Genomic DNA, 24,441 nt, shown 5'->3' with positions numbered 1-24,441 from the left:
CTAAGCCCTAATTTTGAATTGACTTCCAGGAAGCATCGTACAAGCGGGAGAAATTTGATTTTTGGAAAATATCATTCATATGGTGCAGTCCTAAATTCTGGTTCTTCCACTAAAAGCTGACATTGATTGAAAACCCAGAACCGTTCCACACACGATGGTCCTTCCAAAAAAGAGAGAAAAAACAGATGTGCCGATTCAGTACTTTTGTGCCAGGCTGGTAAGGAAATTCCTCTGATGGAATGACTTGGATTTTGTGGTGTCGTTCCGAAAAGTGGAGATGGGAGAATTAGTTGCAGAAGCAATCAATGTGTCCTGTTGCTTATTGGCTGTAAAGCAGGGGTCTCAAACTCAATTTACTTGGGGGGCCACTGGAGCTCGGGTCTGGGTGAGACTGGGCCGCATCAGGTTTTCCCAAAAAAAAAAACAAAAAAAAACGCATTTATTAAAAACAAAAATTTTTTAAAAAACTTTGCTTTGGTTCCAATTTTCTACAATAAAAGCTCTGATAAAACATTCCACTGTTCTCAAATATCTTACTTTTTATTTTTCTACACAAAATAAGATGAAACATGAATAAAAAAAAAATCAAAAATAAAGAAAATCAATCAATCAGTAATAAATAAATAAATATAATAATAATAATAAAACAGCAAATAATAAAAACTTAAGAAACCACATATAGTTGGTGGGTAGACAAATTATTTTTTTCAGATTAAAATGAACAAAGCATTATTAGAGCCCTGTAGACATGACAAAACACGACTATAGTCACATTTATACTCTTTTTATTTACAACATATTGCGCAACTGCAGGGTCTTGAGACACATGCTAACTCGCAAACTAGAGAGCTAGCGACCTAAACGGTAGCCTTCAAGTTATTTCCTTTAAACTTAAATAGCCAAAAACTTACCACTTCCACACGGATAGGGAGGATAACTATTAACAGTTATTTAACCTTTAACATGAACATTAATCAAACGTAATAATTTTTTCTGGGTACATGATACCATACAGCATCCATATCAAACATTAAACTTTCATATCAAGGCGGGGGCCTCAAACTAGTGTCCTGCGGGCCACATTTGGCCCCTGCTGTAAACCTTAAAGGTCCCCTGTTATGCAACATGTGCCTTTTTTAGTGATGTTTTGACAATATTATACGATCCTCCAAGCCCACTTTGTGTATGCACGCACCCACTTGACTTTGGTAAAACATAAAAAACAGACTTCACTACACGTCTTAAAATTGTAGAAACATGGAGCTCTGACTACTAATTACTGTTACTCCTGCCTTCTTGGAGGCGGGAGATGATCGGAACAGACTAAATAGTTTTTCATGTGTTGTGTTATTCATCAGGAAAATTCAAAATGATGTGATCCGTGCAGGTGAAGGAGCTGGAGCTGGAGCTGGAGGCGGAGCAGAAGCGACACGCGGAGACGGTGAAAACGCTGAGAAAGAACGAGCGCCGCCTCAAGGAGCTGCTCTTCCAGTCTGAGGAGGACCAGAAAAACCAGCAGCGAATGCAGGAGCTGGTCGAGAGGCTGCAGAACAAGATGAAGGCTTACAAGAGACAAGTGGAGGAGGCCGTATGTCTCCTCTTTTCTACACCTCTATTTTATGTTCCGTTTATCATGTGACTATTATTATTATTATTATTGTCATATCCACTGTATTATCCGCAATTTTTTTTCTTAGACCTTAAACGGAGGTGCGGCTAATTTATAGCCAAGTTCTAATCTTGTGACATCAGTCCACAGTCTGACTCATAGTGTCATCTTACAAAGAATATTTAATTCATCACACAGCAACATCACACTGAAAAGATAATATTAACATGGTAATGCTAACATGTACCAATATGAGTTCAATATAAACAACTCTTAAATGTTTCTATATATATGTTTCAGTGCCCCAATTGATGCATTGCTAATGCTAATGCTAATACTAATACTAATACTAATTGCTAATTGCTAATACTAATACTAATACTAATACTAATACTAATACTAATACTAATGCTAATTGCTAATGCTAATACTAATACTAATGCTAATGCTAATGCTAATTGCTAATTGCTAATGCTAATGCTAATGCTAATACTAATACTAATACTAATACTAATACTAATACTAATACTAATACTAATTGCTAATACTAATACTAATACTAATTGCTAATGCAATTAATGCATTGCTAAGATTAATTGGGGCACTGCAATGACATCAGCCTCCCTCTGGGCTCCTTTGGCTCCCTTTAGTGGACAGATTCAGCATTACAGCACCATGTCTATGCTGCCTGTCCGATGAAATGCATTTTGTTTGAACCCCCCGGTTTTAAACTCATATTAGTACATGTTTGTATATGCATTGTTGTATATCATTTTGAGTGTTACATTGCTGTGTGATAGGTTCAATGTACTTTGCAGATGACAAAGCGAGTCAGAGTATTATATTAAATTATGACCTCCTGCAATTTGTAGAATACAGAACTTCCCGGTCCTCACTTGTGGACTTGTGCAGACCACAGTATGCCATTTTCTGACTTATATGTTTTTTTCCTCTAAATTTAGCGGATGCACGGAACGTCGGCTAATATTATGTTTCTGTTACTCTTATATATAATACCGCAGGAGGAACAAGCTAACATGAACTTAGCTAAGTACAGAAAAACGGTCCATGAGTTGGACGATGCTGAAGAAAGAGCAGACATTGCTGAGTCGGCGCTCACTAAGATAAGAACCAAGAACAGAGGAAGCTTCAGCAAGGGATACTCCTCTGTAAGTATGAACTACTTCTTGTTGTACTACTACAGTATTCGCTCCACCAGAGTGGGAATATGTCATATTCATGGGTTACCAAAGACAGTTGCCATTTTTTCACGTATAAAACCTTAACCAGGTACCTTAATAAACTGTTGTACGGTTTTGAACCTGAGGTAAGAATAAAGTTAATGTTAATGGTGTAATAAAGTTATTTCAGAATGATTATTCCAGTATTATTATTATTATTATTATGATTTCATAGGTATGGTATCGTGCATTTATTTGTAGCCGTTGTAGTATCTTTTACTCCACTTGAAATCGAACATGATTTATTGGGATTACAGAACATAAAACATATGAATATGAAAATGATGGCCGTTTGTGGTGCCCCTGCAGGGTTACAGCACGCCGTACCCGAGCCTGGCGCGGTCACCCAGCTCCGTGGGCTCGGAGGGCCGAGGAGAGAAGATCCTCAGCGACGACCACGAGTCTGTCAGCTCCCTCATCCCGGCTTATCTCAACTCGCTTAAGAAGCTTATGATCGACTAATTTTCTGATGTGACGCCATTTTGCCGCTTAGTGACGTGAAAATGAAATCTAGCGTGGGTAGAGAGAGATTAGTGGAATTGAAATGGGATTTTTACTTCACATTTTTAAACATGAGTGTTTTTTTCAGAGCCACGCCTTTTATCCACGCACTTCCTCTTACACAATACTGCATATATTTGTACTTGTCAATACCGCGTTTCTTCGATTAGTGGTCTCCACTCTAATATACGTAAGTCACTGCACCGCGTCAATCTGAATACATAGACGAGTAAACACCCTCTGCAGTTGAGTAAATAGATGCCCATGATGACTTTTGTTGCAAATCCATGACTCTTTTATTTCATATTTTATTGTTTTAAGAAGCAGGCGGCACGGTGGACTAGTGGTTAGCGCGCAGACCTCACCTAGGAGACCAGGGTTCAATTCCACACTCCTCTATCTCTGTGTGGAGTTTGTATGTTCTCCCCGTGCATGCGTGGGATTTTCTCCGGGTACTCCCGGTTTCCTCCCACATTCCAAATTCACTGCACCGCGTCAATCTGAATACATAAGATGAGTAAACACCCTCTGCAGTTGAGTAAATAGATGCCCATGACTACTAGATGACATTGAAAAGTAGCACTTCACATCAGCTAGGAACTATTTATCACATATGTTGTTTATGATTTTTTTTTTTTTTTTACATTCACTTATTTCAATAATGTAATAACATGCTACTGACCATGTCTGGATAACCAGGTTCATTATTATTATTATTATTATGTGTTTGACAATGAAACCTATTGGCCAGTGTATGTATTATCTGCCTCAATCAAAGTCATGGCTGGTAAGCAGCCCTTCATAATAAAAGCTCAACATTTGTGTTATTTAGGGCAACCTTTCTTGATTTTAAGAAAGGTTGGCAGAGCCGTTTTACTGTTTGATGTTTTCTTATCTTGCTGGTGTGTTTCAACAGAATTCATGACCCGGACCATCACACTACCACCACCATATTTTACTGTCTGTGTGATGTTTTTATGAAATGTGGTGTTACTTTTACAGCATCAAGGGATCATCAAGGTGTTGCCTTAATGTTGTTTTTGTGGTTAGCATGCAGACCTCACAGCTAGGAGACAAGGGTTCAATTCCAACCTCGGCCATCTCTGTGTGGAGTTTGCATGTTCTCCCCGTGAATGCGTGGGTTTTCTTTGGGTACTCCGGTTTCCTCCCACATTCCAAAAACATGCTAGGTTAATTGGTGACTCCAAATTGTCCATAGGTATGAATGTGAGTGTGAATGGTTGTTTGTCTATATGTGCCCTGTGATTGGCTGGCCACCGGTCCAGGGTGTACCCCGCCTTTTGCCCGAAGACAGCTGGGATAGGCTCCAGCACCCCTTGTGAGGAAAAAGCGGTAGAAAATGAATGAATATTTCAATTAGTTTGATGATCTGAAATCAGGAATCAATCGCTGGTCGGCTTTAACTGACGAGGCTTTGCTCCAAATAACATCAAGATCAAAACTTGCTTTCAACACTTTTATGGTTAGTTGCTGCAGTCATTGCCACACGTGTACGTGTACAGTGAAATATGCCAGTACACAGTAGTACAACACTTTTTCATAATGATGCATTTTGCTGAGCAGCATTTGTTAAAATGGTTTTGTGTCTGAAGTCCCGTGAGCAGAGAACGTCCACAGAGAGCAAAAGCAGATGTACACTGCAGCATGACATTGGGCGGCTCCACATAGACGAGTCAAATGTCCTTCATCCATGTGGACGGGTGATGTTCACATTGTCGAACGATCACACAACACTTCGGTCATGAGTGGATCGCTGCTGCTGCTGGACTCATCCATCACACACAGATCCATGTCTGCTGTCTTCAAGTCGGTGTGCAAGGTCTGAATGTCGGTCCTGTATAGTTCATATCTCTATGTCCACAGGCCGGATGTCCCCAGTCTTATTCGCTTGCACCCACAGCGCTCTGTCCTTGGTCGGGTCCACGCAATGCAGTCGCTGGTCCACCGGCTCCATCGTCTGATCAAACACAAGCAGTTATTCATTTCACGGGTGAGCTGGAGTCGTATTCCAGCTCACATGGAGCAAGACGTAAGGTACTTGAATGTACTTACGCTTTGATTGAACATGTCTGTCTCGTGCCGTAAGGTGGTGTACTGACACAGGTGCTGCCGGATCATTTCCACCCGCTCCACTTCCAGTCGCTCTAACTCCTGCAAGAGTACACAATCACTCAGACTTATTCATAAAGACTTTTACCAGCCCCTTTTCATTTTGGATCAATAACGCATGAGAATGTTACATTTTTATACACTCAATGGGGACAATAGGTCTTTAAAAATCCCAAGATAAAGCTGCATTTTACAAATGCTTATTATGGTGACAGTGGTGTATAACTACGTATAATATATGATATACTGAGAACTGATGCAAATATTTCAATTGACATTAAGGGAACATATTTTCTGTCCACAAAGTATAATAAGACATCCGGTAACTCACCAAACTGGTGGTAACCATCTCCTCAAACCATTTGGACTGGGACTGGTTGTACAGATCCACACAGCGCATTAGATCATCTCCTGTTTCAACAACAAAAAACGTCAATTTTTTTTTATATTCATATAATAAACTTTTTTTTTTTTATTTGGGCAAATACACGAAACACCACAGTGCATCTCCCACACCAATCAAAATACAACTCTTCAATATTTACATCTGTATTCAGCTGTTATTATTATCATAGTAATATTATTATTGTTATTATTATCATTATTGTTCATCTTGCAATAATCTTTATCATTATTACCATCATTAATATTACCATTTTCATCATTATAGTTAACAATTTTTTGATTTTTTTTTTAATTATTATTTGATTTTAGAGACTTCATTGCTTCTCGTAGAGTGCTGTATCATTCCATCTGTTATTTTCCGAAATCCGCAATATTTGTGCTTTTATTGTCAATTGATTAGCCCACTTTTTTGTGACATTTACATATCATTTTCTGAATTGCATGTGTCTAATCTTGTGCATTAAAACTTGTATTTGAATGTCATACGTTCCACTATAAACATTCTCTGTGAATATTCTGTGTATTAAACCGCAGCAATGTGATGCATTGTCCACTAGATGGAGACAGAATACAAGCCTTGTAGTTTTTCCACGTTTCACAAAGTGATATGAATTTACTAACACTGATAGGTTGATGAAAGTAAAATCAGGTATCATATAACAATTATTGATTTTTCAGTACGGGGGGGCGGGGGGGGGCTTGGTGGAAAAAAGTTTGTCCTTGACCAAAACAGGAAGGTTCTGTTGCTATTTAACTACAAGATTAGCAAACAAATGTGACTTTTGGATGAGTTATTGTGACCAAGAGAAACCGCTTCTAAAAAAAAAAAGGAAGTAGGAACAAAATGCTTCAATGGGCGAAACACTTAAAAGATGTTGGGCAACAGTGAGTAAGTAAATGACGTGTGTAATGTAATGAGAGTCTTTGTTATGGACCATACAGAGACTTGTTTTGGCATCATGGTGCTCTCTGCTTCCATGGATGTCAGGCCAACAGACGCCATAAGCACCATCAACAACTGCTGCTGTTTTTTCGCCTCGGTTGCATAAGCGCCACACAGGAGGGGTGAGCGAGTTTTGTGGGCGCAAAGAAAACAACACTCACCCCGTTTGTCCGCGCACACAGAGAGGAGGCTTGACACTTGTGTGTGACAGCATGTGATGGAGTCGTGACACATGGCGGAGAGAGCTGACATCTGCTTTTTGTTTCAGGGACAAACTATTCAAAGCACCTTAAAAAATTAAATTAAATTAAATAATAAATAATTTAATTTAATTTAATTTAATTTAATTTAATTTAATTTAATTTAATTTAATTTAATTTAATTTAATTTAATTTAATTTAATTTAATTTAATTTAATTTAATTTAATTTAATGACTGCCACGTAAAGCTGAGTGTACCTTTTAATTTATTTTCATTTCATTTAATTTCATTTAATATCATTTAATTTCAATTCGATTCAATTCATTTAAATTCAATTCCAATTCCAATTCCAATTCCATTCATTGTCGGCCTGCTAAAAAGACCACTTTGCCATGACAGTCCAGTTTTTTAAGGTGCTTTGAATAGTTTGTCCCTGAAACAAAAAGCAGATGTCAGCTCTCTCCGCCATGTGTCACGACTCCATAAAAATGATGAATTAAATAAAATAATAATTTAATTTAATTTAATTTAATTTAATTTAATTTAATTTAATTTAATTTAATTTAATTTAATTTAATTTAATTTAATTTAATTTAATTTAATTTAATTTAATTTAATTTAATGCTTAAAGCATAAATGCAATGCTTAAATGCAATGCTTAAATGCAATGCTTAAATGTAATGTTTAAATGTAATGTTTAAATGTAATGTTTAAATGTAATTTAATTTAATTTAATTTAATTTAATTTAATTTAATTTAATTTAATTTAATTTAATTTAATTTAATTTAATTTAATTTAATTTAATTTAATTCAATTTAATTTAATTCAATTTAATTTAATTTAATTTAATAAACCCTAAACTATAGTAGGAAAGCAGGAAGTGAACAAATTTAACAGTTACTGATTGTAAAAGTACCAAATGGAGGGGTAGGATTTAATAAGCTTTGCTTCTTCCTACTCCTTTTGGACATGTGGAACTGTGAACTGATTATGGGATGCACTCCATTGTAATCTGATGCATGTTCAAATGAAATAAAACCATTACCATAGTGACATTGGACTATGGTAGTCTTGACTCTGACCTGCTTGTGTGGATTTCCTTCGAGCTTTCTTGATGTCTTCCTCTATCTTGTTACTGAGTTTGATTTCCAGCTGCTGAGTTTTCAGCTCCAACTCCTTCTGCCTGTCAGCCAGAGCTTTCCGGGCCTGAAAATGATAGCATATGTATTTATTCCAACATGTGTTTAAACGTGTCGCATATGCAAAGCAAGAAGAAATGACATTTTGAAGTTTTCTGGTCTGCTTTGATCCACTTTACATCAATTCCTCTTTCTGTTTGTCTGCACGAGTGAGAGAGTTAGATGCTACAAATCTCGTCTACTCTACAGCGGTAAAACGACAAATGATGCAAGATGAGGACAACTTGTAAAAGCCATGAAACATGGCTAGGATGATAACCACAATGCACAAAAGTAAAAGCTGCCATTCTGTTGCTAGGAGACGACGGCCATGTAAAAGGTGAGCGTACCTTTTCCACCAATGCGTAGCGACCAACCAGCTGCTTGCGTAAGTCTGCGACATGATGGTCAAGTCTTTTCATCTCCTTCTTAAAGTTCTCCCTGAAGCTCAGCAAAGGCTTTTCCACTTCACTCTGGAGCTGAAAAAAAACATTTACATTTACATTTACATCTACATTTTACATTCATAAATTCATCCAATATATTATATATATATATATTATAGATATTCATTCATTCATTTTCTACCGCTTTTTCCTCACGAGGGTCGTGGGGGGTGCTGGAGCCTATCCCAACTGTCTTTGGGCGAGAGGTGGGGTACACCCTGGACTGGTGGCCAGCCAATCACAGGGCACATATAGACAAACAACCATTCACACTCACATTCATACCTATGGACAATTTGGAAATGTGGAATTGAACCCTGGTCTCCTAGCTGTGAGGTGTGCCCGCTAACCACTCATCTACCGTGCAGCCCTAGATGAAAATTATGAAATGATATTCAAACACCCGGACGTTATTCTCCAGCAAATTTCTGCTGATTGTGCAATTTTTGCTATTTTTTTACTAGTTAAAAAAAAAATATATATACAGTATATATATATATATATATATTTTTTTTATACACATTATCGCCGAAGGGGGGTTCATGAGATGGCTATTCTACCAACGAGCTGACTAATTTTAAGATTTTCTCAAGTAAAAAGTACACAAAAAGGCAGGATCGTGAATGCTGAATGGTGAATATTTATCCATGTAACACTTTATGTATTATAATTAGGGATATTCCCATCAGGGTTTTATATTTATATATCATCCATGAGTGAAATTGTCCAATAACGATAACAATCATTTACCTATGCAGTATAAATGTTGAAATGTACTACTGGCTGTTTATACAGGCTTTTAATATAATTACACTTTGACTTGCTAAAGGGATTTGTGAAATCTGACTACATCACTTCAACATTCTTCATTCCTTTGCACCATAAACATCTCATGCTGCAGGAGAGCAATGAGACTGAAGTTAAAAATTGAGATGCAAATGAGCTTAAAGCGAACCGTGGACTTCCAACCAGAATTAGGAACCTGGACCTTTTAAATACTGAACCAGCTGTTAAAAATAACGCTTTGCAGAACTGCAACCTTCCTCGTTTCCCAGTCGTTTCATATCCAAAAACCCCGTTTACATCAAGCTTCTGTATATTAAAGGATATATTACATCAATTGTGTTCTCCCCGTGCATGCGTGGGTTTTCTCCGGGTACTCCGGTTTCCTCCCGCATTCCAAAAAACACATGCTGGGTTAATTGGTGACTCCAAATTGTCCATAGGTATGAATGTGAGTGTGAATGGTTGTTTGTCTATATGTGCCCTGTGATTGGCTGGCGACCAGTCCAGGGTGTACCCCGCCTCTCACCGAAAGACAGCTGGGATAGGCTCCAGCACCCCCGCGACCCTCGTGAGGAAAAAGCGGTAGAAAATAATTTAATTTAATTTAATTTAATTTAATTTAATTTAATTTAATTTAATTTAATTTAATTTAATTTAATTTAATTTAATTTAATTTAATTTAATTTAATTTAATTTAATTTAATTTAATTTAAATAAATAAAATTTATTTAATTTAAAACCTGCCTCCGCTTCCGTAACGCAAACGTAACAATATCCACTTCCTGTAGCAGTAGCTTAGCCTGGGATTGTTTTGGCATGCTGACACAAATACATTTGGACCGCCACAAATCGATTAAGCACTACTTCTTGCCCCTTGCTTATCAACACATTATGGATTTATTACTAAACACTACCAGGGCCCTCAGAAACCAACTTCAGAGCTAAAGCCGCCATTTTAAATAGCGTATATTCTACAGTGCATCACGTCTTTCATTGTTTCATCGTCACAACACATCGATGTATGGCTGTTTGAGAACAGTGAGACTTACTTTGGAGGAGAACTTCAAGTGAACTTCCGCTTCATCAGCAAGACTCTTCTTCAACTGGGCCCAAGCATCCCCAAGAGTCCTACGAGGAGAAAAAGACCACACAGACATTTGAGTCAACACCACTAACTGGGAACTCCGGAGAACTGGAGGTCCAAATGCAGTTCAGCATATAATTAGGATGGATTGGACATGTGATGCGTTCAAGACAGACGGCTCTGCTAAAATGAGCAGGGGCCGTTTCACCCAAGAGGGCTTGTATTGTCTCAAACTTCAGTGTTAAGTCAACTAATGCATGTTATGGAAGAAGTGTAGCATCCTTCAGCGGGACTGGAAACGTGTCAGGACCGAAAGAAAGTGGGTGATTCTTAGTTAGAACCACAGAGACTCCAGGGAAAGCAGCTTGCTTCAAAGTTGAGCTCTTAATTCACTCCGATTACTTTCCACAATGTCACATGATGTAGCTGTCATTCATTCATTGCCAATATCAATGCAGTACAGTAGCATCTGGAAATGCTAATTTAATTCATTACTTATATTGCAACTAATAAGATTTATAGAAATAATACAACTTTAAATGGTCACACATCTCCAGGTGACTTTTGTTGCAAATTCATGACTCTTTTATTTAATATTTTATTGTTTTAAGAAGCAGGCGGCACGGTGGACGAGTGGTTAGCGTGCAGACCTCACAGCTAAGAGACCACGGTTCAATTCCACCCTCTGTGTGGAGTTTGCATGTTCTCCCCGTGCATACTCCGGGTTTCCTCCCACATTCCAAAAACATGCTAGGTTAATTAGCGACTCCAAATTGTCCATAGGTATGAATGTGAGTGTGAATGGTTGTTTGTCTATATGTGCCCTGTGATTGGCTGGCCACCAATCCAGGGTGTACCCCGCCTCTCGCCCGAAGACAGCTGGGATAGGCTCCAGGAAAAGCGGTAGAAAATGAATGAATGAATGAATGTTTTAAGAAGCGGGCGGCACGGCGGTCTAGTGGTTAGCGTGCAGACCTCACAGCTCAGAGACCAGGGTTCAATTCCACCCTCGGTTATCTCTGTGTGGAATTTGCATGTTCTCCCCGTGCATGCGTGGGTTTTCTCCGGGTACTCCGGTTTCCTCCCACATTCCAAAAACATGCTAGGTTAATTAGCGACTCCAAATTGTCCATAGGTATGAATGTGAGTGTGAATGGTTGTTTGTCTATATGTGCCCTGTGATTGGCTGCCGACCAGTCCAGGGTGTACCCCGCCTCTCGCCTGAAGACAGCTGGGATAGGCTCCAGCACCCCCGCGACCCTTGTGAGGAAAAAGCAGTAGAAAATGAATGAATGAATTAGGTTGGGCAACCACAAACCCCAGCGACTATCTGGAACTACGTTCTTCATCTACTCTGCTATTAACCCTGTGTCCATTAATCATCTTTATGCCATTCATAAATGCATGAATATACAGTGCATGATTGGGGCAGTAAAGTGCTCACATGCCGTGTGGTCACATCTCGAGTGAACAAATGGTAAATTCAGGAAAAAACAGAGGGCTGGTGCTGGGCTGGAGCCACTCGGGTAGCAGATCCTAAGCAACAAAACAGCAATTGTCTTGCCTGACAACAGAGTGGGCCTTAGGGGGGGGGGGCATAATGGAAGGATTGTACTGCACTTTTTGGAGTGTGGGCTGACTGACCCGGCTGGTATAATTCAATTCTATATGGGACCATTTCATCCCACTGCAAATATTGGAAGTCTATGCATGCAAACAACACGTGGATGAGGGTGCATCTCTTGATGTGCTCTTTGCAACGTCTGTGGGAAAAAAAAGAACACAAAACCTCTTGCAGTAATATATGATTTGATGCAAATCCAGATGAATTTCTAGCCTGCGTTATTCATTATTCAGACCCCCACACAGGACAGTCCTTAATGCACGGCCATACATCCTGCATGGACCATGCAGTCCTTCATTACATGCACATCCTGTCTTGCAGCCCTGCATGATGAATATGAGGTTACCATAGCCAATATGATATTTCTAACTAGTTCCACTGAAACGTGGGGGGTACTGAATACCTTCAATATACTCCCATGAAAGGTTTTTGGAAATCAAACCCCATTTGCACTTTTCTTCCTGAAGAATGAGAGTCTATAATTTCCCGCATTGACTATCACATTTTATGAGCTGTGGCTGCCAAGGAAACGCTCTCGTATGTCTGATTTCATGTCGTTGAAAATGAAGCATATTCCATGTCGGCTTAGAAGCCCAGAAGAGGACACATGACATAGACCCAAATTTACAAAAAAGTAAGAAGTAAGAAGTAAAGGATGTACCAAATCAGCCTCCGACTGGTGTCCTGGATCCTCCAACCAAACCCTAACCAGGCTGATGCCATACTTCATTCAACACTGAATAAATGGCACTTTGGTACAACGTCAAAGCGTTCAGTGTACACGTTGTATAACTCTACTTTTAACTAATATTTTTAAACTTTTCTCGTTTCTCTATTTTATGCTTTTAGTTTTTAGCTTTTAACTCCGTTATTTCCTCAGAGGGGGTCCTCCACACTGGGGGCTGTGTCGGGTCTGCTGAGGGGGTGCCATCCTTGGGTCCCTTCGACCCGGCCGGATGGAGGTTCGTCCCTTTAATGTGGGCATCCGTCCATCTGTCAGAGTCGGGGGGGCCTGGGTGCTGGTCCCCCGATGGCACGACCTGCGGCTCCTCCCAGTGTGGACGGCCTTTAAGGTGGCGTTTCCTTGATACTCAGTGCCATGCCATGTCTCTCTACTGTGTGTGATTGTGTGTGGGGGTGGGTGTGGGTGTGTGTCTAGTATGGAGGGTGGGAGGGAGGGGCTTTCTTAGTATTTGTTTTTCCTTTTAATTGTAAAAGTGCTATACAAATAAAGTTGATTTGATTAAAAAAGTCCAAATTGGGCCCAGGGTGTCAATCCCAGCACCTCCCAACTCTCTTGGCATCGAGTTGACTAGAGTGTCCAAAGGAGCTGATATGCGAGGGGGTTTGTGGTGTACTGTAATATCTGATATTCTTCATTGAATTGCTTATGATGCAATAGCAGAGGTACAGTATGTCCTCTTGTACTTTGACTGCGGGAAACATTGCTTCATTTATTTTGACAGTCGACATTATCTTGATAATGATGAGTTTATTACCAGTTGGCCATGTTGGCAGCCACAATTAACATCCCAGCTCAGTCTGTCTGCCCTAAAATGACCCTGAGATTCCTGGTCCCGCTGCTTCCATGTTATTTTGTCCCCTCTGAGAACTAAAAACAACGCAGCCCTCAGCGTGATATCCCACTGCTGTCAGGACCGCAGGAAGGAAACTTCTTTGGAAGACATTTTCTTGGCCAATAGATTTCCCTCCACACCAATAAAGCGCAGATTTGACATCTTGCCCCATCGACTCAATTCATAGATCTCAATTCATAGTTAAGTGATTCTTCAGAAGAGGAATTCAATCATGGTTTGGGTTACTGACAGGTCTTCCTGACCCGGACTCGCACTCCTTCATGGCAAGCCTTTGCAACACAAGTGGTTACTACCGTGAAAAGCCCCAAGACGCGTTTGACCTGGAATTGAATTTTCTGGCTTCTGAGGCGGTTTGAGTGGCATGAGAAAGAGCCGTGTGAAAGGCAGGAGCAGGAAACCAAAACAGGAGCATAACGTCCAACATCTAAGACCCACTTCTGCCTTTGCGTTGTTTTGTAGCAATGGCCGCTGTCCGAGTTCAATGTCTCCATGTGAACCATGGGTGTCCACGACTATTCGAGCGAGGGCCACTTCGATGTTTTGTAAAGCAACACAAGTATGCTTAGGAAATATAAATATTCTTAAAAACTTTGTAGAAAAACATTGTAAACTTATGATTTATTCTCATTATATTCATTTTGACTTTATTATTGTAAAATCGGGCTGCACGGCGGTCTAGTGGTTAGCACGCAGACCTCACAGCTAGGAGACCAGGGTTCAATTCCACTTTCGGCCATCTCTGTGTGGAGTTTGTGACAGTCCTGATGGCTTCCAACCTTACCGGCATGACAAGGAGATCCTTGTGCATGGGTGTCAAACGGCAGCTGGCTATGTGGAGACGATGCCAAAACCCAATTTTTGAATTGATTAACAAGACTGGTGAAGCTCTCATTACAGAGGTTTTAGTTTTATTTGTATTTTGTCTGTTCAATTCCACCCTCATCCATCTCTGTGTGGAGTTTGCATGTTCTCCCCGTGCATGCGTGGGTTTTCTCCGGGTACTCCGGTTTCCTCCCACATTCCAAAAACATGCTAGGTTAATTGGCGACTCCAAATTGTCCATAGGTATGAATGTGAGTGTGAATGGTTAAATGGTTGACTTTATTGTAAAATGACGACAACTAATTGTATTTTTTTTCCTTGTTAAATTGTATTTATCAAATGTGCTGTGGGCCAATAGAGGAGGTCACTCACCCTTCTTCCTGGCTCGCTAGAGGGATCTGGGAAAGCTTGGAAAGATTCTTGGCGTATTCCTCCTCTATTTTTATCCTGAGAAGGGAAGTAAAGCGTTTCATTATTTCACAGCTTTTGCACAACACTACCCATGACTGTGTGCATTTCCTATATTGTGCAACACAGTGAAGCACCACAGAAAGGGGAAACCGCTGTACAGTTGTCATGGTAACCTCAGAATACAACAGTAAACCCCCCCCCAAATGGGTAAAATGTGGTGGATGAAAAAGGCGATACCTCTCTCGGATAAAGTCGGCCATTTCTTTCTGCATCTGTTTCCCTTTGAATTGCTTCTGTAGTAAGACTTCGAAGCCGGTGATGTAGCCATTGCACTGGGGGTCCTTCTTATCGGTCTAAAGGATCAACACAGCAAACACACAAGAAAAGTGTTCATCAAACACTTAGCGGCAATCATGAGAATGTCACACCTCGGGCTGTGGTAGTGTGTGCAAATAGGGGGCAGTGTCCCAACAAACCCACTTCCAGGCCTCACAGACGGTTCAAGGCTTCTTTGGTTACAGTTATGGAAATAATGATTTGTTGTATTGTATTTGATCCTGCCCGCCGATTGGCTGGCGACTAGTCCAGGGTGGACCCCGTCTCTCACCCAAAGGCATAATGTGAGGTAGTACTTGGTGAAGAAGTATCCATAACATAGTTTAGTTGACTGACATGCTAAACTAAAGGGCGATGTGATACACTACAATGTACTTAGCATTGTATTACATCCCTTATCATTATTACAAGTCCAGCATCCAGATGGATCAAAATCATCGAATCGAGTTTCTTTAACTTGACATTTGTTTTAAATTATGAATGCAGCAAATCAATATCAAATTGCACAGAACATGAAGTTGATAAAAATAGAAGTTTAAGATACTCTTAGCATGTAGGCCACGGTGTGTTGTCCGCTCCATGTTCATGGCTGCAGAGTGTTTGCACAACACATCACACATGGAAGAGATTACGCGGCAGGGAATGGCGACTTCCACACACGGAGAGGCAGGGGCCACCTGGAACTTTACTGTCCTGCTAGATTGATGCCATCTATTATCCTGCTAAGGCTGTTGAATATATATCCACTGCTGGTTCTCAGCATGCATCATGGTCAGGACTATGAAGTCGAGGTGAAACAATATAAGGCAAGGATACGGTATTATTTAGTGATGCAGTGTGGTGACCAGCAATGATCTGTTTCTTTAGGTCTAACTTTAGGGCGAACTTTAGGCCTAACTAAAAGCTGCGTAAAAGTGGAATACTCAACAAATGAATTGCTAACATGATGTTTTTTTTGCTCCTTAAGATAGCATCATATTACATCAGAAAGCTGGGAAAATGAGCTTCAGTTAACAACCTAGTCCGTCCTTAAGGCTTAAGTCCAAGTTCTGCAGGTTCTCAAGTTCATCTTAAAATGTTTTCTTCCTCCTCTGACACATTGCTGCAATCTTCGCTATAATCGCTGTGGTCATCCTCTGCTGTCCTGTTCGTTTACCTGACTGCCGGAAAAGCGCTCAACTGCGAGAGTAGTTCATTCATTTTCAAAAATCAAATAATTACAAATAATATACAACATATTCAAGCAACTGATTTGTTTTTGTTTTTCCTCTGCAGATCCTAGCAATGAGACACACCGGCAGCCACTCCCCAATAAGTGATGCTCAAAAGCACAGTGGCTGCGGCAGGAAGTCGCCATATTGTTCCTTCCTTGTCCTCCACCACTTGTGTCCATTATAATTGAATATTTTGTACCTATTTTTGGAAGATTGGAGGATATTAAAGTCAATTCTATCACTTATTCTTATTCTATAAAATTCTTCTGCAGTTCCTGGCACCAGCATTGGACTATCGCGTTCTGCATTGAACATTTATTTGCCTCACAAACTTCAGTTATACTGCTTCAGTAATTCAGCAACCATCATGGTCCACAAACGATGCTCTCAGACAGGAGGGTACACTCACCCAAAAGTAGTCACAGTAACTCCATTCGTTTGGTTTAAGCAGCTGCTGTTCTGGCATGGAGGCCGGCAGAGGAAAAGTCACACAATTAATCTGCAGAGAGAGCGAGAAGGAGAGAGAAAGCGAGTGTTACAAAGAGGGCAAGATGAATGTGCATTTTATACAAATGCAACTTGGAAAAAAGTTGAGACAGTTGCTAAAATGCTAATTACAAAAGAAAGCTTTTCTTTTATTCACATTCCTTCCTGCTTGGTATGGCGTTCCCAAAATAGACCAGGGGAAACCGAGGGACTGGCAGTGAAAATGAAAGAATTCCATAAATCATGTGATTTGTGCCAAAAGGTAAGAATATAATGATAATAATAATAATAATACAATTTATTTGTATAGCGCTTTTCAGAGTACTCAAAGATGCTTTACAGTGGATAAAAAAAAAAAGAAATAAAAATAGAGTTGAGTAAAACGATGCATTAAAACACAATAACAATACATTAATTCAAAGCTAAAACAAGGCTAAAAGGGGGGCGGGGGCACAGCAGTCAGGTATCAAAAGTTAGACATTAAAAACAAATTTAAACAGGTAGGTTTTTAGTTGTTTTTTGGAACTGGGAAGGTCAGGGCAAGCACGGAGTGAATGTTGCAAACAGTTCCAGAGGGTGGGGGCAGCGATGGAGTAGGTTCTGTCTCCCCAGGTTGGGAGCTTGGTCTTACAGGGGAGTGCCAGGAGGTTGGAGTCTGAGGAGCGAAGGGGATGAAGGAGGTCTGTGAGGTACGGAGGGGTCAGATTATAGGAGAGCTTTGTAGGTGATGAGAAGGACTTTGAAATGGATACGTTGGGGAACAGGAAGCCAGTGGAGGTTTTTAAGGACAGGGGTGATGCGTTCACGGGAGCGGGTGGAGGTGAGGAGGCGGGCAGCTGAGTTCTGAATATATTGTAGTTTGTTGAGGGTTTTGGATGTTGTACCTTAAGGAATACTGTTGCAGTAGTCCATTCTGGATGTGATAAACAGAGAATGAAAGTGATGGACGGAGACGAGCTATGGCGTCGTTTTAGCAACTAAAAGTAGCTACAGTGCAGGATAGGACGGAGCGAGACTTACAGAAAAGGGCCCAACTGTTTCCGCGGATAAACTCAGGGCAGCACGAAAAACCATGATACACCGGGAGATGTACTTTATCTAGTTGCAGTGTCAGCACTTCCGGGTGTCGTATCAACAAAAAGCCACTGCTTCTTGATGGGCGCGCGATGCAGATTCATTTCATTCATGGTCTTTTTCAATGTGTAAGGACCATTAAATGAATTAAACAAGTAGTTTGACCCACCTGGCCTAAATACATACTGTGCCAACCACAATACTTCCAACTAAACGCCACTTTGTTGCTCTGACAATGTACTTTGGTCGGTAGTGAACATTCCATTCTCTCTCCACTCTGTCCTTGGAGAACGTAAAAGGCCTTTTGTGGCTCTCAGCCTCTTAGGATTCATCACTCAACCTTCTACCACAACACTTCAACCTCTACTTTGAACAATTAGAACACGGAACACAGGTAGACAAGGCTCCTGCAAAAGAAAACACAGTATGTGATCTATAGCACGGAAGGAGACAAGAATGATTGACAGTCACGGTTGTGTCATAACACTTAAGAGTCAGGGCCTTGTAGTCAGAGTATCCGATTCCCATCAAGTCAGATTCGACTAGAGATACACGAACTCATCACACGTCTGCATCAGAGCACTCATATCCACCTCATGTAACTAAATGAGGTAACTAAAGCAGCAGTATAGTTCTCTTATATACATTGTGTATTTAATATCAGGGACGCTCCCATCAGGGTTTGATGCTGTCGATTCCCAGGTGTCACGGTATATATATGTAAATATACACCCAAATAGATCATTACTAATATAATGAATCATTAATTAATACAAAGGAAGACCAAGACGGGCTGCAGCACGACTGCCGGGGGTGCCAGGAGAGGGAGCGTGAACCAAGCCCAGCACGGTACAAACGGCCGAGTGTGAGTCCGCCCTCAGTCAGCGGGCTGACCACATGGAGTTTGTCTGATGCATATGTTGACTTTCCGCCAAAGGCCTGCTGATTTACTGCCATGTCTGTTACATCAAAGGATGCTCTGCCTCAGATTTGTAGCTTCAGTCCAGGCTCCGCTCCTTGTTTTCCAAGGCATGATCTTGTTTTAAGCAGGAGGCAGTTAATAACGGGACACTGATGTCATATTCTATGAAGCCGTGTCGGTCATCTCTTTCATATCCTTAGGTTTGAAACTTGATATGTGAAATAACAACCATATCAGGGTCAACTTGGCCCGATTCCCTCATCCCGGCTTCTTTCATGGCTCCGATTATAACCAAGTGCTATCAATACCATCGCCCTGGTTGCTATGGGAGCACAGACGTGCATTTAAATGATCATCTAGATAAGAAAGGAAGCACAGGAAGGAGAACTGTACAACCTCACCACAGTGGAAAAATCCTCTGCATTGAATGATGCCACTATGGATGCTTGTTAACTGGAAAATACATGAAGTTAAGGTACCATATACCATATACCCTATACCATAAACCCTATACCCTATACCCTATACCCTATACCCTATACCCTATACCCTATACCCTATACCCTATATCCTATACCCTATACCATATACCATAAACCCTATACCCTATACCATAAACTCTATACCCCATATCCTATAACATATACCCTATACCCTATATCCTATACCGTATACCGTATACCCTATACCCTATACCATAAACTTCATACCCTATATCCTATACCCTATACCCAAGCCTATACCATAAACCATATACCATATACCCCATATCCAATACCATATACCATAAACCCTATACCTTATATCCTATACCCTACACCATAAACCCTATACCATAAATCCTATACCCTATACCATATACCCGATACTATATACCATAAACTCTATACCCTAGATCCTATACCAGGGGTGGGCAAACTACGGCCCGCGGGCTACATCCGGACCGCCAAGTGTTTGAATACGGCCCGCCCAATCTTTCCAAAGTATTTCATTTAAACTCAACATACAACCTGGCATCATGGCCTGAGCCAACCTTTTGATGGTTTTATCAATTTCGTTTTTTGACATGGTCTGTTGTTTACAAAGTGCTCCTGAAAAAAGGGACACAAGCACATAATAATAATAATAATAATTATTATTATTATTAGATTATTAGATTATTGTAATTATTATTAGAACTATTATGATTATTATAATTATTATATTAATGCTAATTATTATATTAATTATATATAATATTATTGTTATATTTGCATATTTTACATAATAATAATATAATAATTATTATTTTAATTTTATTGTGATTATTATAATATTTTATTATTTTTTAAATATAAATATAAAATAATAAATAATAATAGATTGCATGACAATTTTACAGATACAATAATACCAGGTGGACTGTTACGTGTAAAATATATAGTCTGCCCCCCCCCCCCGTAAATTTTGTCATATCAATGCGGCCCGCAAGTCAAAAAGTTTGCCCACCCCTGTCCTATACCATATACCCTATACCATAAACCCTATACCATATACCATAATCCCTATACCATATACCATATACCCTTTACCATATAGCCTATATCATATAGCCTATACCATATAGCCTATACCATATAGCCTATACCATATACCATAAACCCTATACCATATACCATAAGCCCTATACCATATACCATATACCCTATACCATATACCATAAGCCCTATACCATATACCATACATAATGACTTTCTATACCAGCCCAATGGTTACGTTTTAAAGATGCTCACGCAGATGTTTTGGATTCTACATCTGACGTCGTGGAGTACAGACGTATTTGTTCGGAAGGGAAAAAAAAGCTCCCAACAGGACTGCTTGAATTCCTTTTCAAAGAATGTGAAATGAAATGAAACATAGTCTCCTCCTGCTATTCCAGTTGACCTTTCACATCTCCTGGAGAGACCAAGAGAGTTCATAGAAGGAGTTCCCACTCACCGTCACTGTGGTTTCCTTGTTCTGTTTCCTGGTGGGAGATGTGGATCCCGGGCACTGTAGAGAGAGGAAGGACAGTCGGTCAACCCCCCCATCTTCCATGTCAGCCATGATTGCAACGCATGCATACGCTGTCACGCTCACACAGACACACACAAACACAAGTAGCGGTGAGCTCTGTTCACGTCTGTCTGGTGCTCTCGCTGCTCCCGTGTACTCGACATGCATATGTGTGTGTGTGTGTGTTTTGGGACAGTGTGGAGCAGAGAAAAGCTTTTTCATGTTATGTGTTTGAGTGTTAATATAGTTTTTGTTTTCTAAAGTAAAATGAAAAACTGAAATTAATATTAAAATGACATTTTTTGTACGTGCATTATTTCCAGGCTTTGGTGGGCCACATTAAATAAATGAATCTGACTGAAGGGCTGAATCTGGTTCGCAGGCTTTAAGTTTTAAACCTATGCTCGATATGATGTAGCATCAATAACTTCAACAATCCATAATGCACAATAAGGTGAGTCATTCAGTTTGCTATGGCGAATACAAACAGGAACACCCAAATACAATCATTTTACTTCTGTTACGATAACGCATCATTTCCCATCTGGCCACACTGGTTATAAACAAGACTTGAACTTTGTGGAAGCAAGTAAGATCCAAAATCATGACTTAGCTTTCATCGTGCAAATATTCAATTAAAAAAAACACAAACCAGAAAACTGTTTTTGTTGTTTCAATGGGTGTGCCGTGCTGGAAGGGAGTAAAATGAAGCGACAACAAGAACCAAAGTGGTGGGCGGATCTTATATGGCCCCTGCCGTGTTAATTAGGAACACGGGACCAGATATTGTAGGAGGGATTCATCTGCTTTAATTGCCATCAGCAGCTCTGTGAGGCGAGGAAGGTAAGAAGTGCGGGGTGGGGGGTGCAGGGTGGGGTTAATGTGGAAACACATTACCAATCATTATCTTCATCTAATATGATTTCATCATAATAGCCGACTGTAACACTGTTTAAAATGTGTAAGCAATAGTGAGATATAAAAAATAAAATAATAATAAATAATGAAATAATAAAATAAAATAAATAATAAATACAAATAAAATAAAAATAATAAATAATAATGAAATAATAAAAATAAAATAAAAATAATAAATAACAATGAAACAATAAAATAATAAAAATAATAATAAATAATAATAAAATAATAAAAATAAAATTATAAATAACACAGCACTCAACGTCAACAGGTGGTTGTGTCCCCCCCCCAGAAAAAAAGGAGTGAAGGATAACACATGCTAGTTGGCGGTGATGCTCTTACATCCTTTTTTTGGCTTCCAAAAATGACATTTGGAGCAAACTTGCATCAAGTCCAGTTCATATTATGTTCATCGGTTTTGTTCAGCCCAGTTCCACTATTTAGTTGTTTTGCTCTGAAACACTGAAGTGTGGCAAACATGCAAATATAAGTCATCAGGAAAGGGGCCAAAGACGTTCTCACACCACCTTGATATCATGTTTTACCTGTGGCTCTACGCTGCTTTTCCTGTTGTGAGGATGTTCCAAAGGATGCGAGGGACTCCCACCATTTAATCCATTCACTGTGGAGACGAGACACGTTTATGTCAGTTAAATCTTCTTTTTAAATTCCAAAATTCTTGCCTTGCAACGTAGTCCAAATTTATACCCTGTTAGGGGACATTTTCATCTTTATTTATAAGTGTAGTTCTATTCATGAGTTGTGTTGGTATTTATTTGGTTCTGAAATGAATATCATACGATTTATGAACAAATCTAAATTAGGGTTGGGTGATATATTTTATACATACCGCTACGGTATAAATGATAAACATAAACAAACCAAGTGGACTGTGAACCGCTGTATGTATAAGATGAATAAATGCTGTGATTATGTGTATAAATATTTACTGGGCAGACCACTCAATGGTGGCACAAAATCATTTTAAACACTGAACAACCCCCTGGAGACCTAAACAGGTTGAATTTTCACTACCAGTCCCTAAATCCTGGTTTCTAAGCTGATACAGACGCGTCTTTCAACAGTGGAGTGGGAACCATGTTACAGTCCTCTCAGGGTCTCTGTGTTAATCAGCCTTCGGGGGAACAGAGGAGGAGGGGGGGGGGGCAAAAGACTGACAGAGGAGCCCTTAGTTCTACAAGATAAAATTTGTTCCAGGAAGCGTCTGTTTCTATGTGTGTGTGTGTTTGTGTGTTGTGCATGAGAGGGTGCTTTGTGCCACTGTGGAATTTTACTACAATTCATCCCCCCGGGGTCACAAAAAGATGTGGAAGCTGCAAGGATATAAAATGCATAGGAGCTCTATACCTGCTTGGAGGCTGCTCTTGTGTCGCAAGGAGGATTTTGGAGTCCCGGGTGCACTGGAGGGTCTCTCCCATGTTGTTTCTAACGGAGAGTAAACAAGAAGAACAATCACATTATGACAACAATAACATAAGACAACTCACTTTTTTAACATATAACATACATATTCATATTTGGCTGTTTAAGACCCAGCATAAAACACTTCTAGCACAGTTCCTGGTCACTCGTTTCCCATGTGGCCCCCTTTTGGCTCAGCTCTGTATGGGGCTGTTGAACAGGAGACAGCTGAGCCAAGCCGATCAGCTCCAATGATACGCATGGAGCACAGAGAACCGGTTGCCTAAAAGCCTCTTTAAAAGCTTCTATTTTCTCTCTGGGCTTATCATGAACAAATCAATACTGTGGGAAAACAGCCATTCAAAGCAGAATAATAGCTATACTTTACTTATAGTGCAGCAAAAGTATCATTTTATAGTGACTATTTGTATTCTTTGAGAGGAAGCTGTCAAACACCATTTTGAAATCAAATTGATTTTTTTGCTGATTTTTAAAAATCTGCTGAAATGAAAGAAGTTGTTCTGCAAGAATGGTTCCCTATGAAGTACATATTCATCTTAGAGTACATTGTTTTCAGGTAACTGCAGTAGCATTTTAGGTTTGTATGTTTATTTAACTGCATCCTTTGCAGCATTTCTTGAAATGCTGGCTTTTCAACAGTAATAAAGAGCAGCATTTCTTCTGTGGTGACTTTCTGTGACTTTAGGTTTGTATGTTTATTTAACTGCATCACAAAATAATGCAGGTGTGGTATGTGTATTGTCCCACAAATTCACACTAAACAATATTGTCAACATTTTTGGAGACCAAATAAACCACTAATGTTATGATATATAGTAATACATAATGATGTATCATAATGATGCAACATTTCCTTTAATATTTCATCTTGCACTCTGTAAAGTTGTGGAATTAGGGTAGGCCATTTGTGATTGTGTGTTTTCTCACAGGTCATTTGTACTGTCTAACATTTGCAGCATTTCTTGAAATGCTGGCTTTTCAACAGTATTAAAGAGCAGCATTTCTTCTGTGGTGACTTTAGGTTTGTATGTTTA

The 24,441-nt window shown here is 39.7% G+C and overlaps 2 protein-coding genes across 5 annotated transcripts in view; one reads left to right on the top strand and one right to left on the bottom strand.

Moving 5' to 3' along the window:
- Window positions 1-4,178, top strand: part of LOC131109347 (putative uncharacterized protein MYH16) — a 32,821-nt gene extending 28,643 nt beyond the window's left edge. For all 4 annotated transcript variants that reach the window (XM_058061262.2, XM_058061263.2, XM_058061264.2 and 1 more), the window contains 3 exons: window positions 1,388-1,588; window positions 2,632-2,778; window positions 3,160-4,178. In XM_058061262.2, coding sequence (XP_057917245.2) covers window positions 1,388-1,588; window positions 2,632-2,778; window positions 3,160-3,312 — 501 coding nt within the window. In that variant the 3' untranslated portion in view covers window positions 3,313-4,178. The remainder of the gene's footprint in view (window positions 1-1,387; window positions 1,589-2,631; window positions 2,779-3,159) is intronic.
- Window positions 4,179-4,814: 636 nt separating this feature from the next.
- Window positions 4,815-24,441, bottom strand: part of gas7b (growth arrest-specific 7b) — a 37,681-nt gene continuing 18,054 nt past the window's right edge. Inside the window, exons 3-14 of the mRNA XM_058061268.2 lie at window positions 23,333-23,410; window positions 22,510-22,586; window positions 20,990-21,043; window positions 16,940-17,029; window positions 15,218-15,333; window positions 14,942-15,016; window positions 10,491-10,569; window positions 8,560-8,688; window positions 8,114-8,237; window positions 5,813-5,892; window positions 5,425-5,523; window positions 4,815-5,329 (exon numbers count right to left, since the gene is read on the bottom strand). Coding sequence (XP_057917251.2) covers window positions 5,216-5,329; window positions 5,425-5,523; window positions 5,813-5,892; window positions 8,114-8,237; window positions 8,560-8,688; window positions 10,491-10,569; window positions 14,942-15,016; window positions 15,218-15,333; window positions 16,940-17,029; window positions 20,990-21,043; window positions 22,510-22,586; window positions 23,333-23,410 — 1,115 coding nt within the window. The 3' untranslated portion in view covers window positions 4,815-5,215. The remainder of the gene's footprint in view (window positions 5,330-5,424; window positions 5,524-5,812; window positions 5,893-8,113; window positions 8,238-8,559; window positions 8,689-10,490; window positions 10,570-14,941; window positions 15,017-15,217; window positions 15,334-16,939; window positions 17,030-20,989; window positions 21,044-22,509; window positions 22,587-23,332; window positions 23,411-24,441) is intronic.

This window comes from Doryrhamphus excisus, linkage group LG2 (assembly GCF_037039965.1).
Source record: "Doryrhamphus excisus strain RoL-2023G ecotype Guam linkage group LG2, RoL_Dexc_Guam_v1.1, whole genome shotgun sequence".
Classification (NCBI taxonomy): domain Eukaryota; kingdom Metazoa; phylum Chordata; class Actinopteri; order Syngnathiformes; family Syngnathidae; genus Doryrhamphus; species Doryrhamphus excisus.
This window is presented reverse-complemented; position numbering and strand designations above follow the sequence as displayed.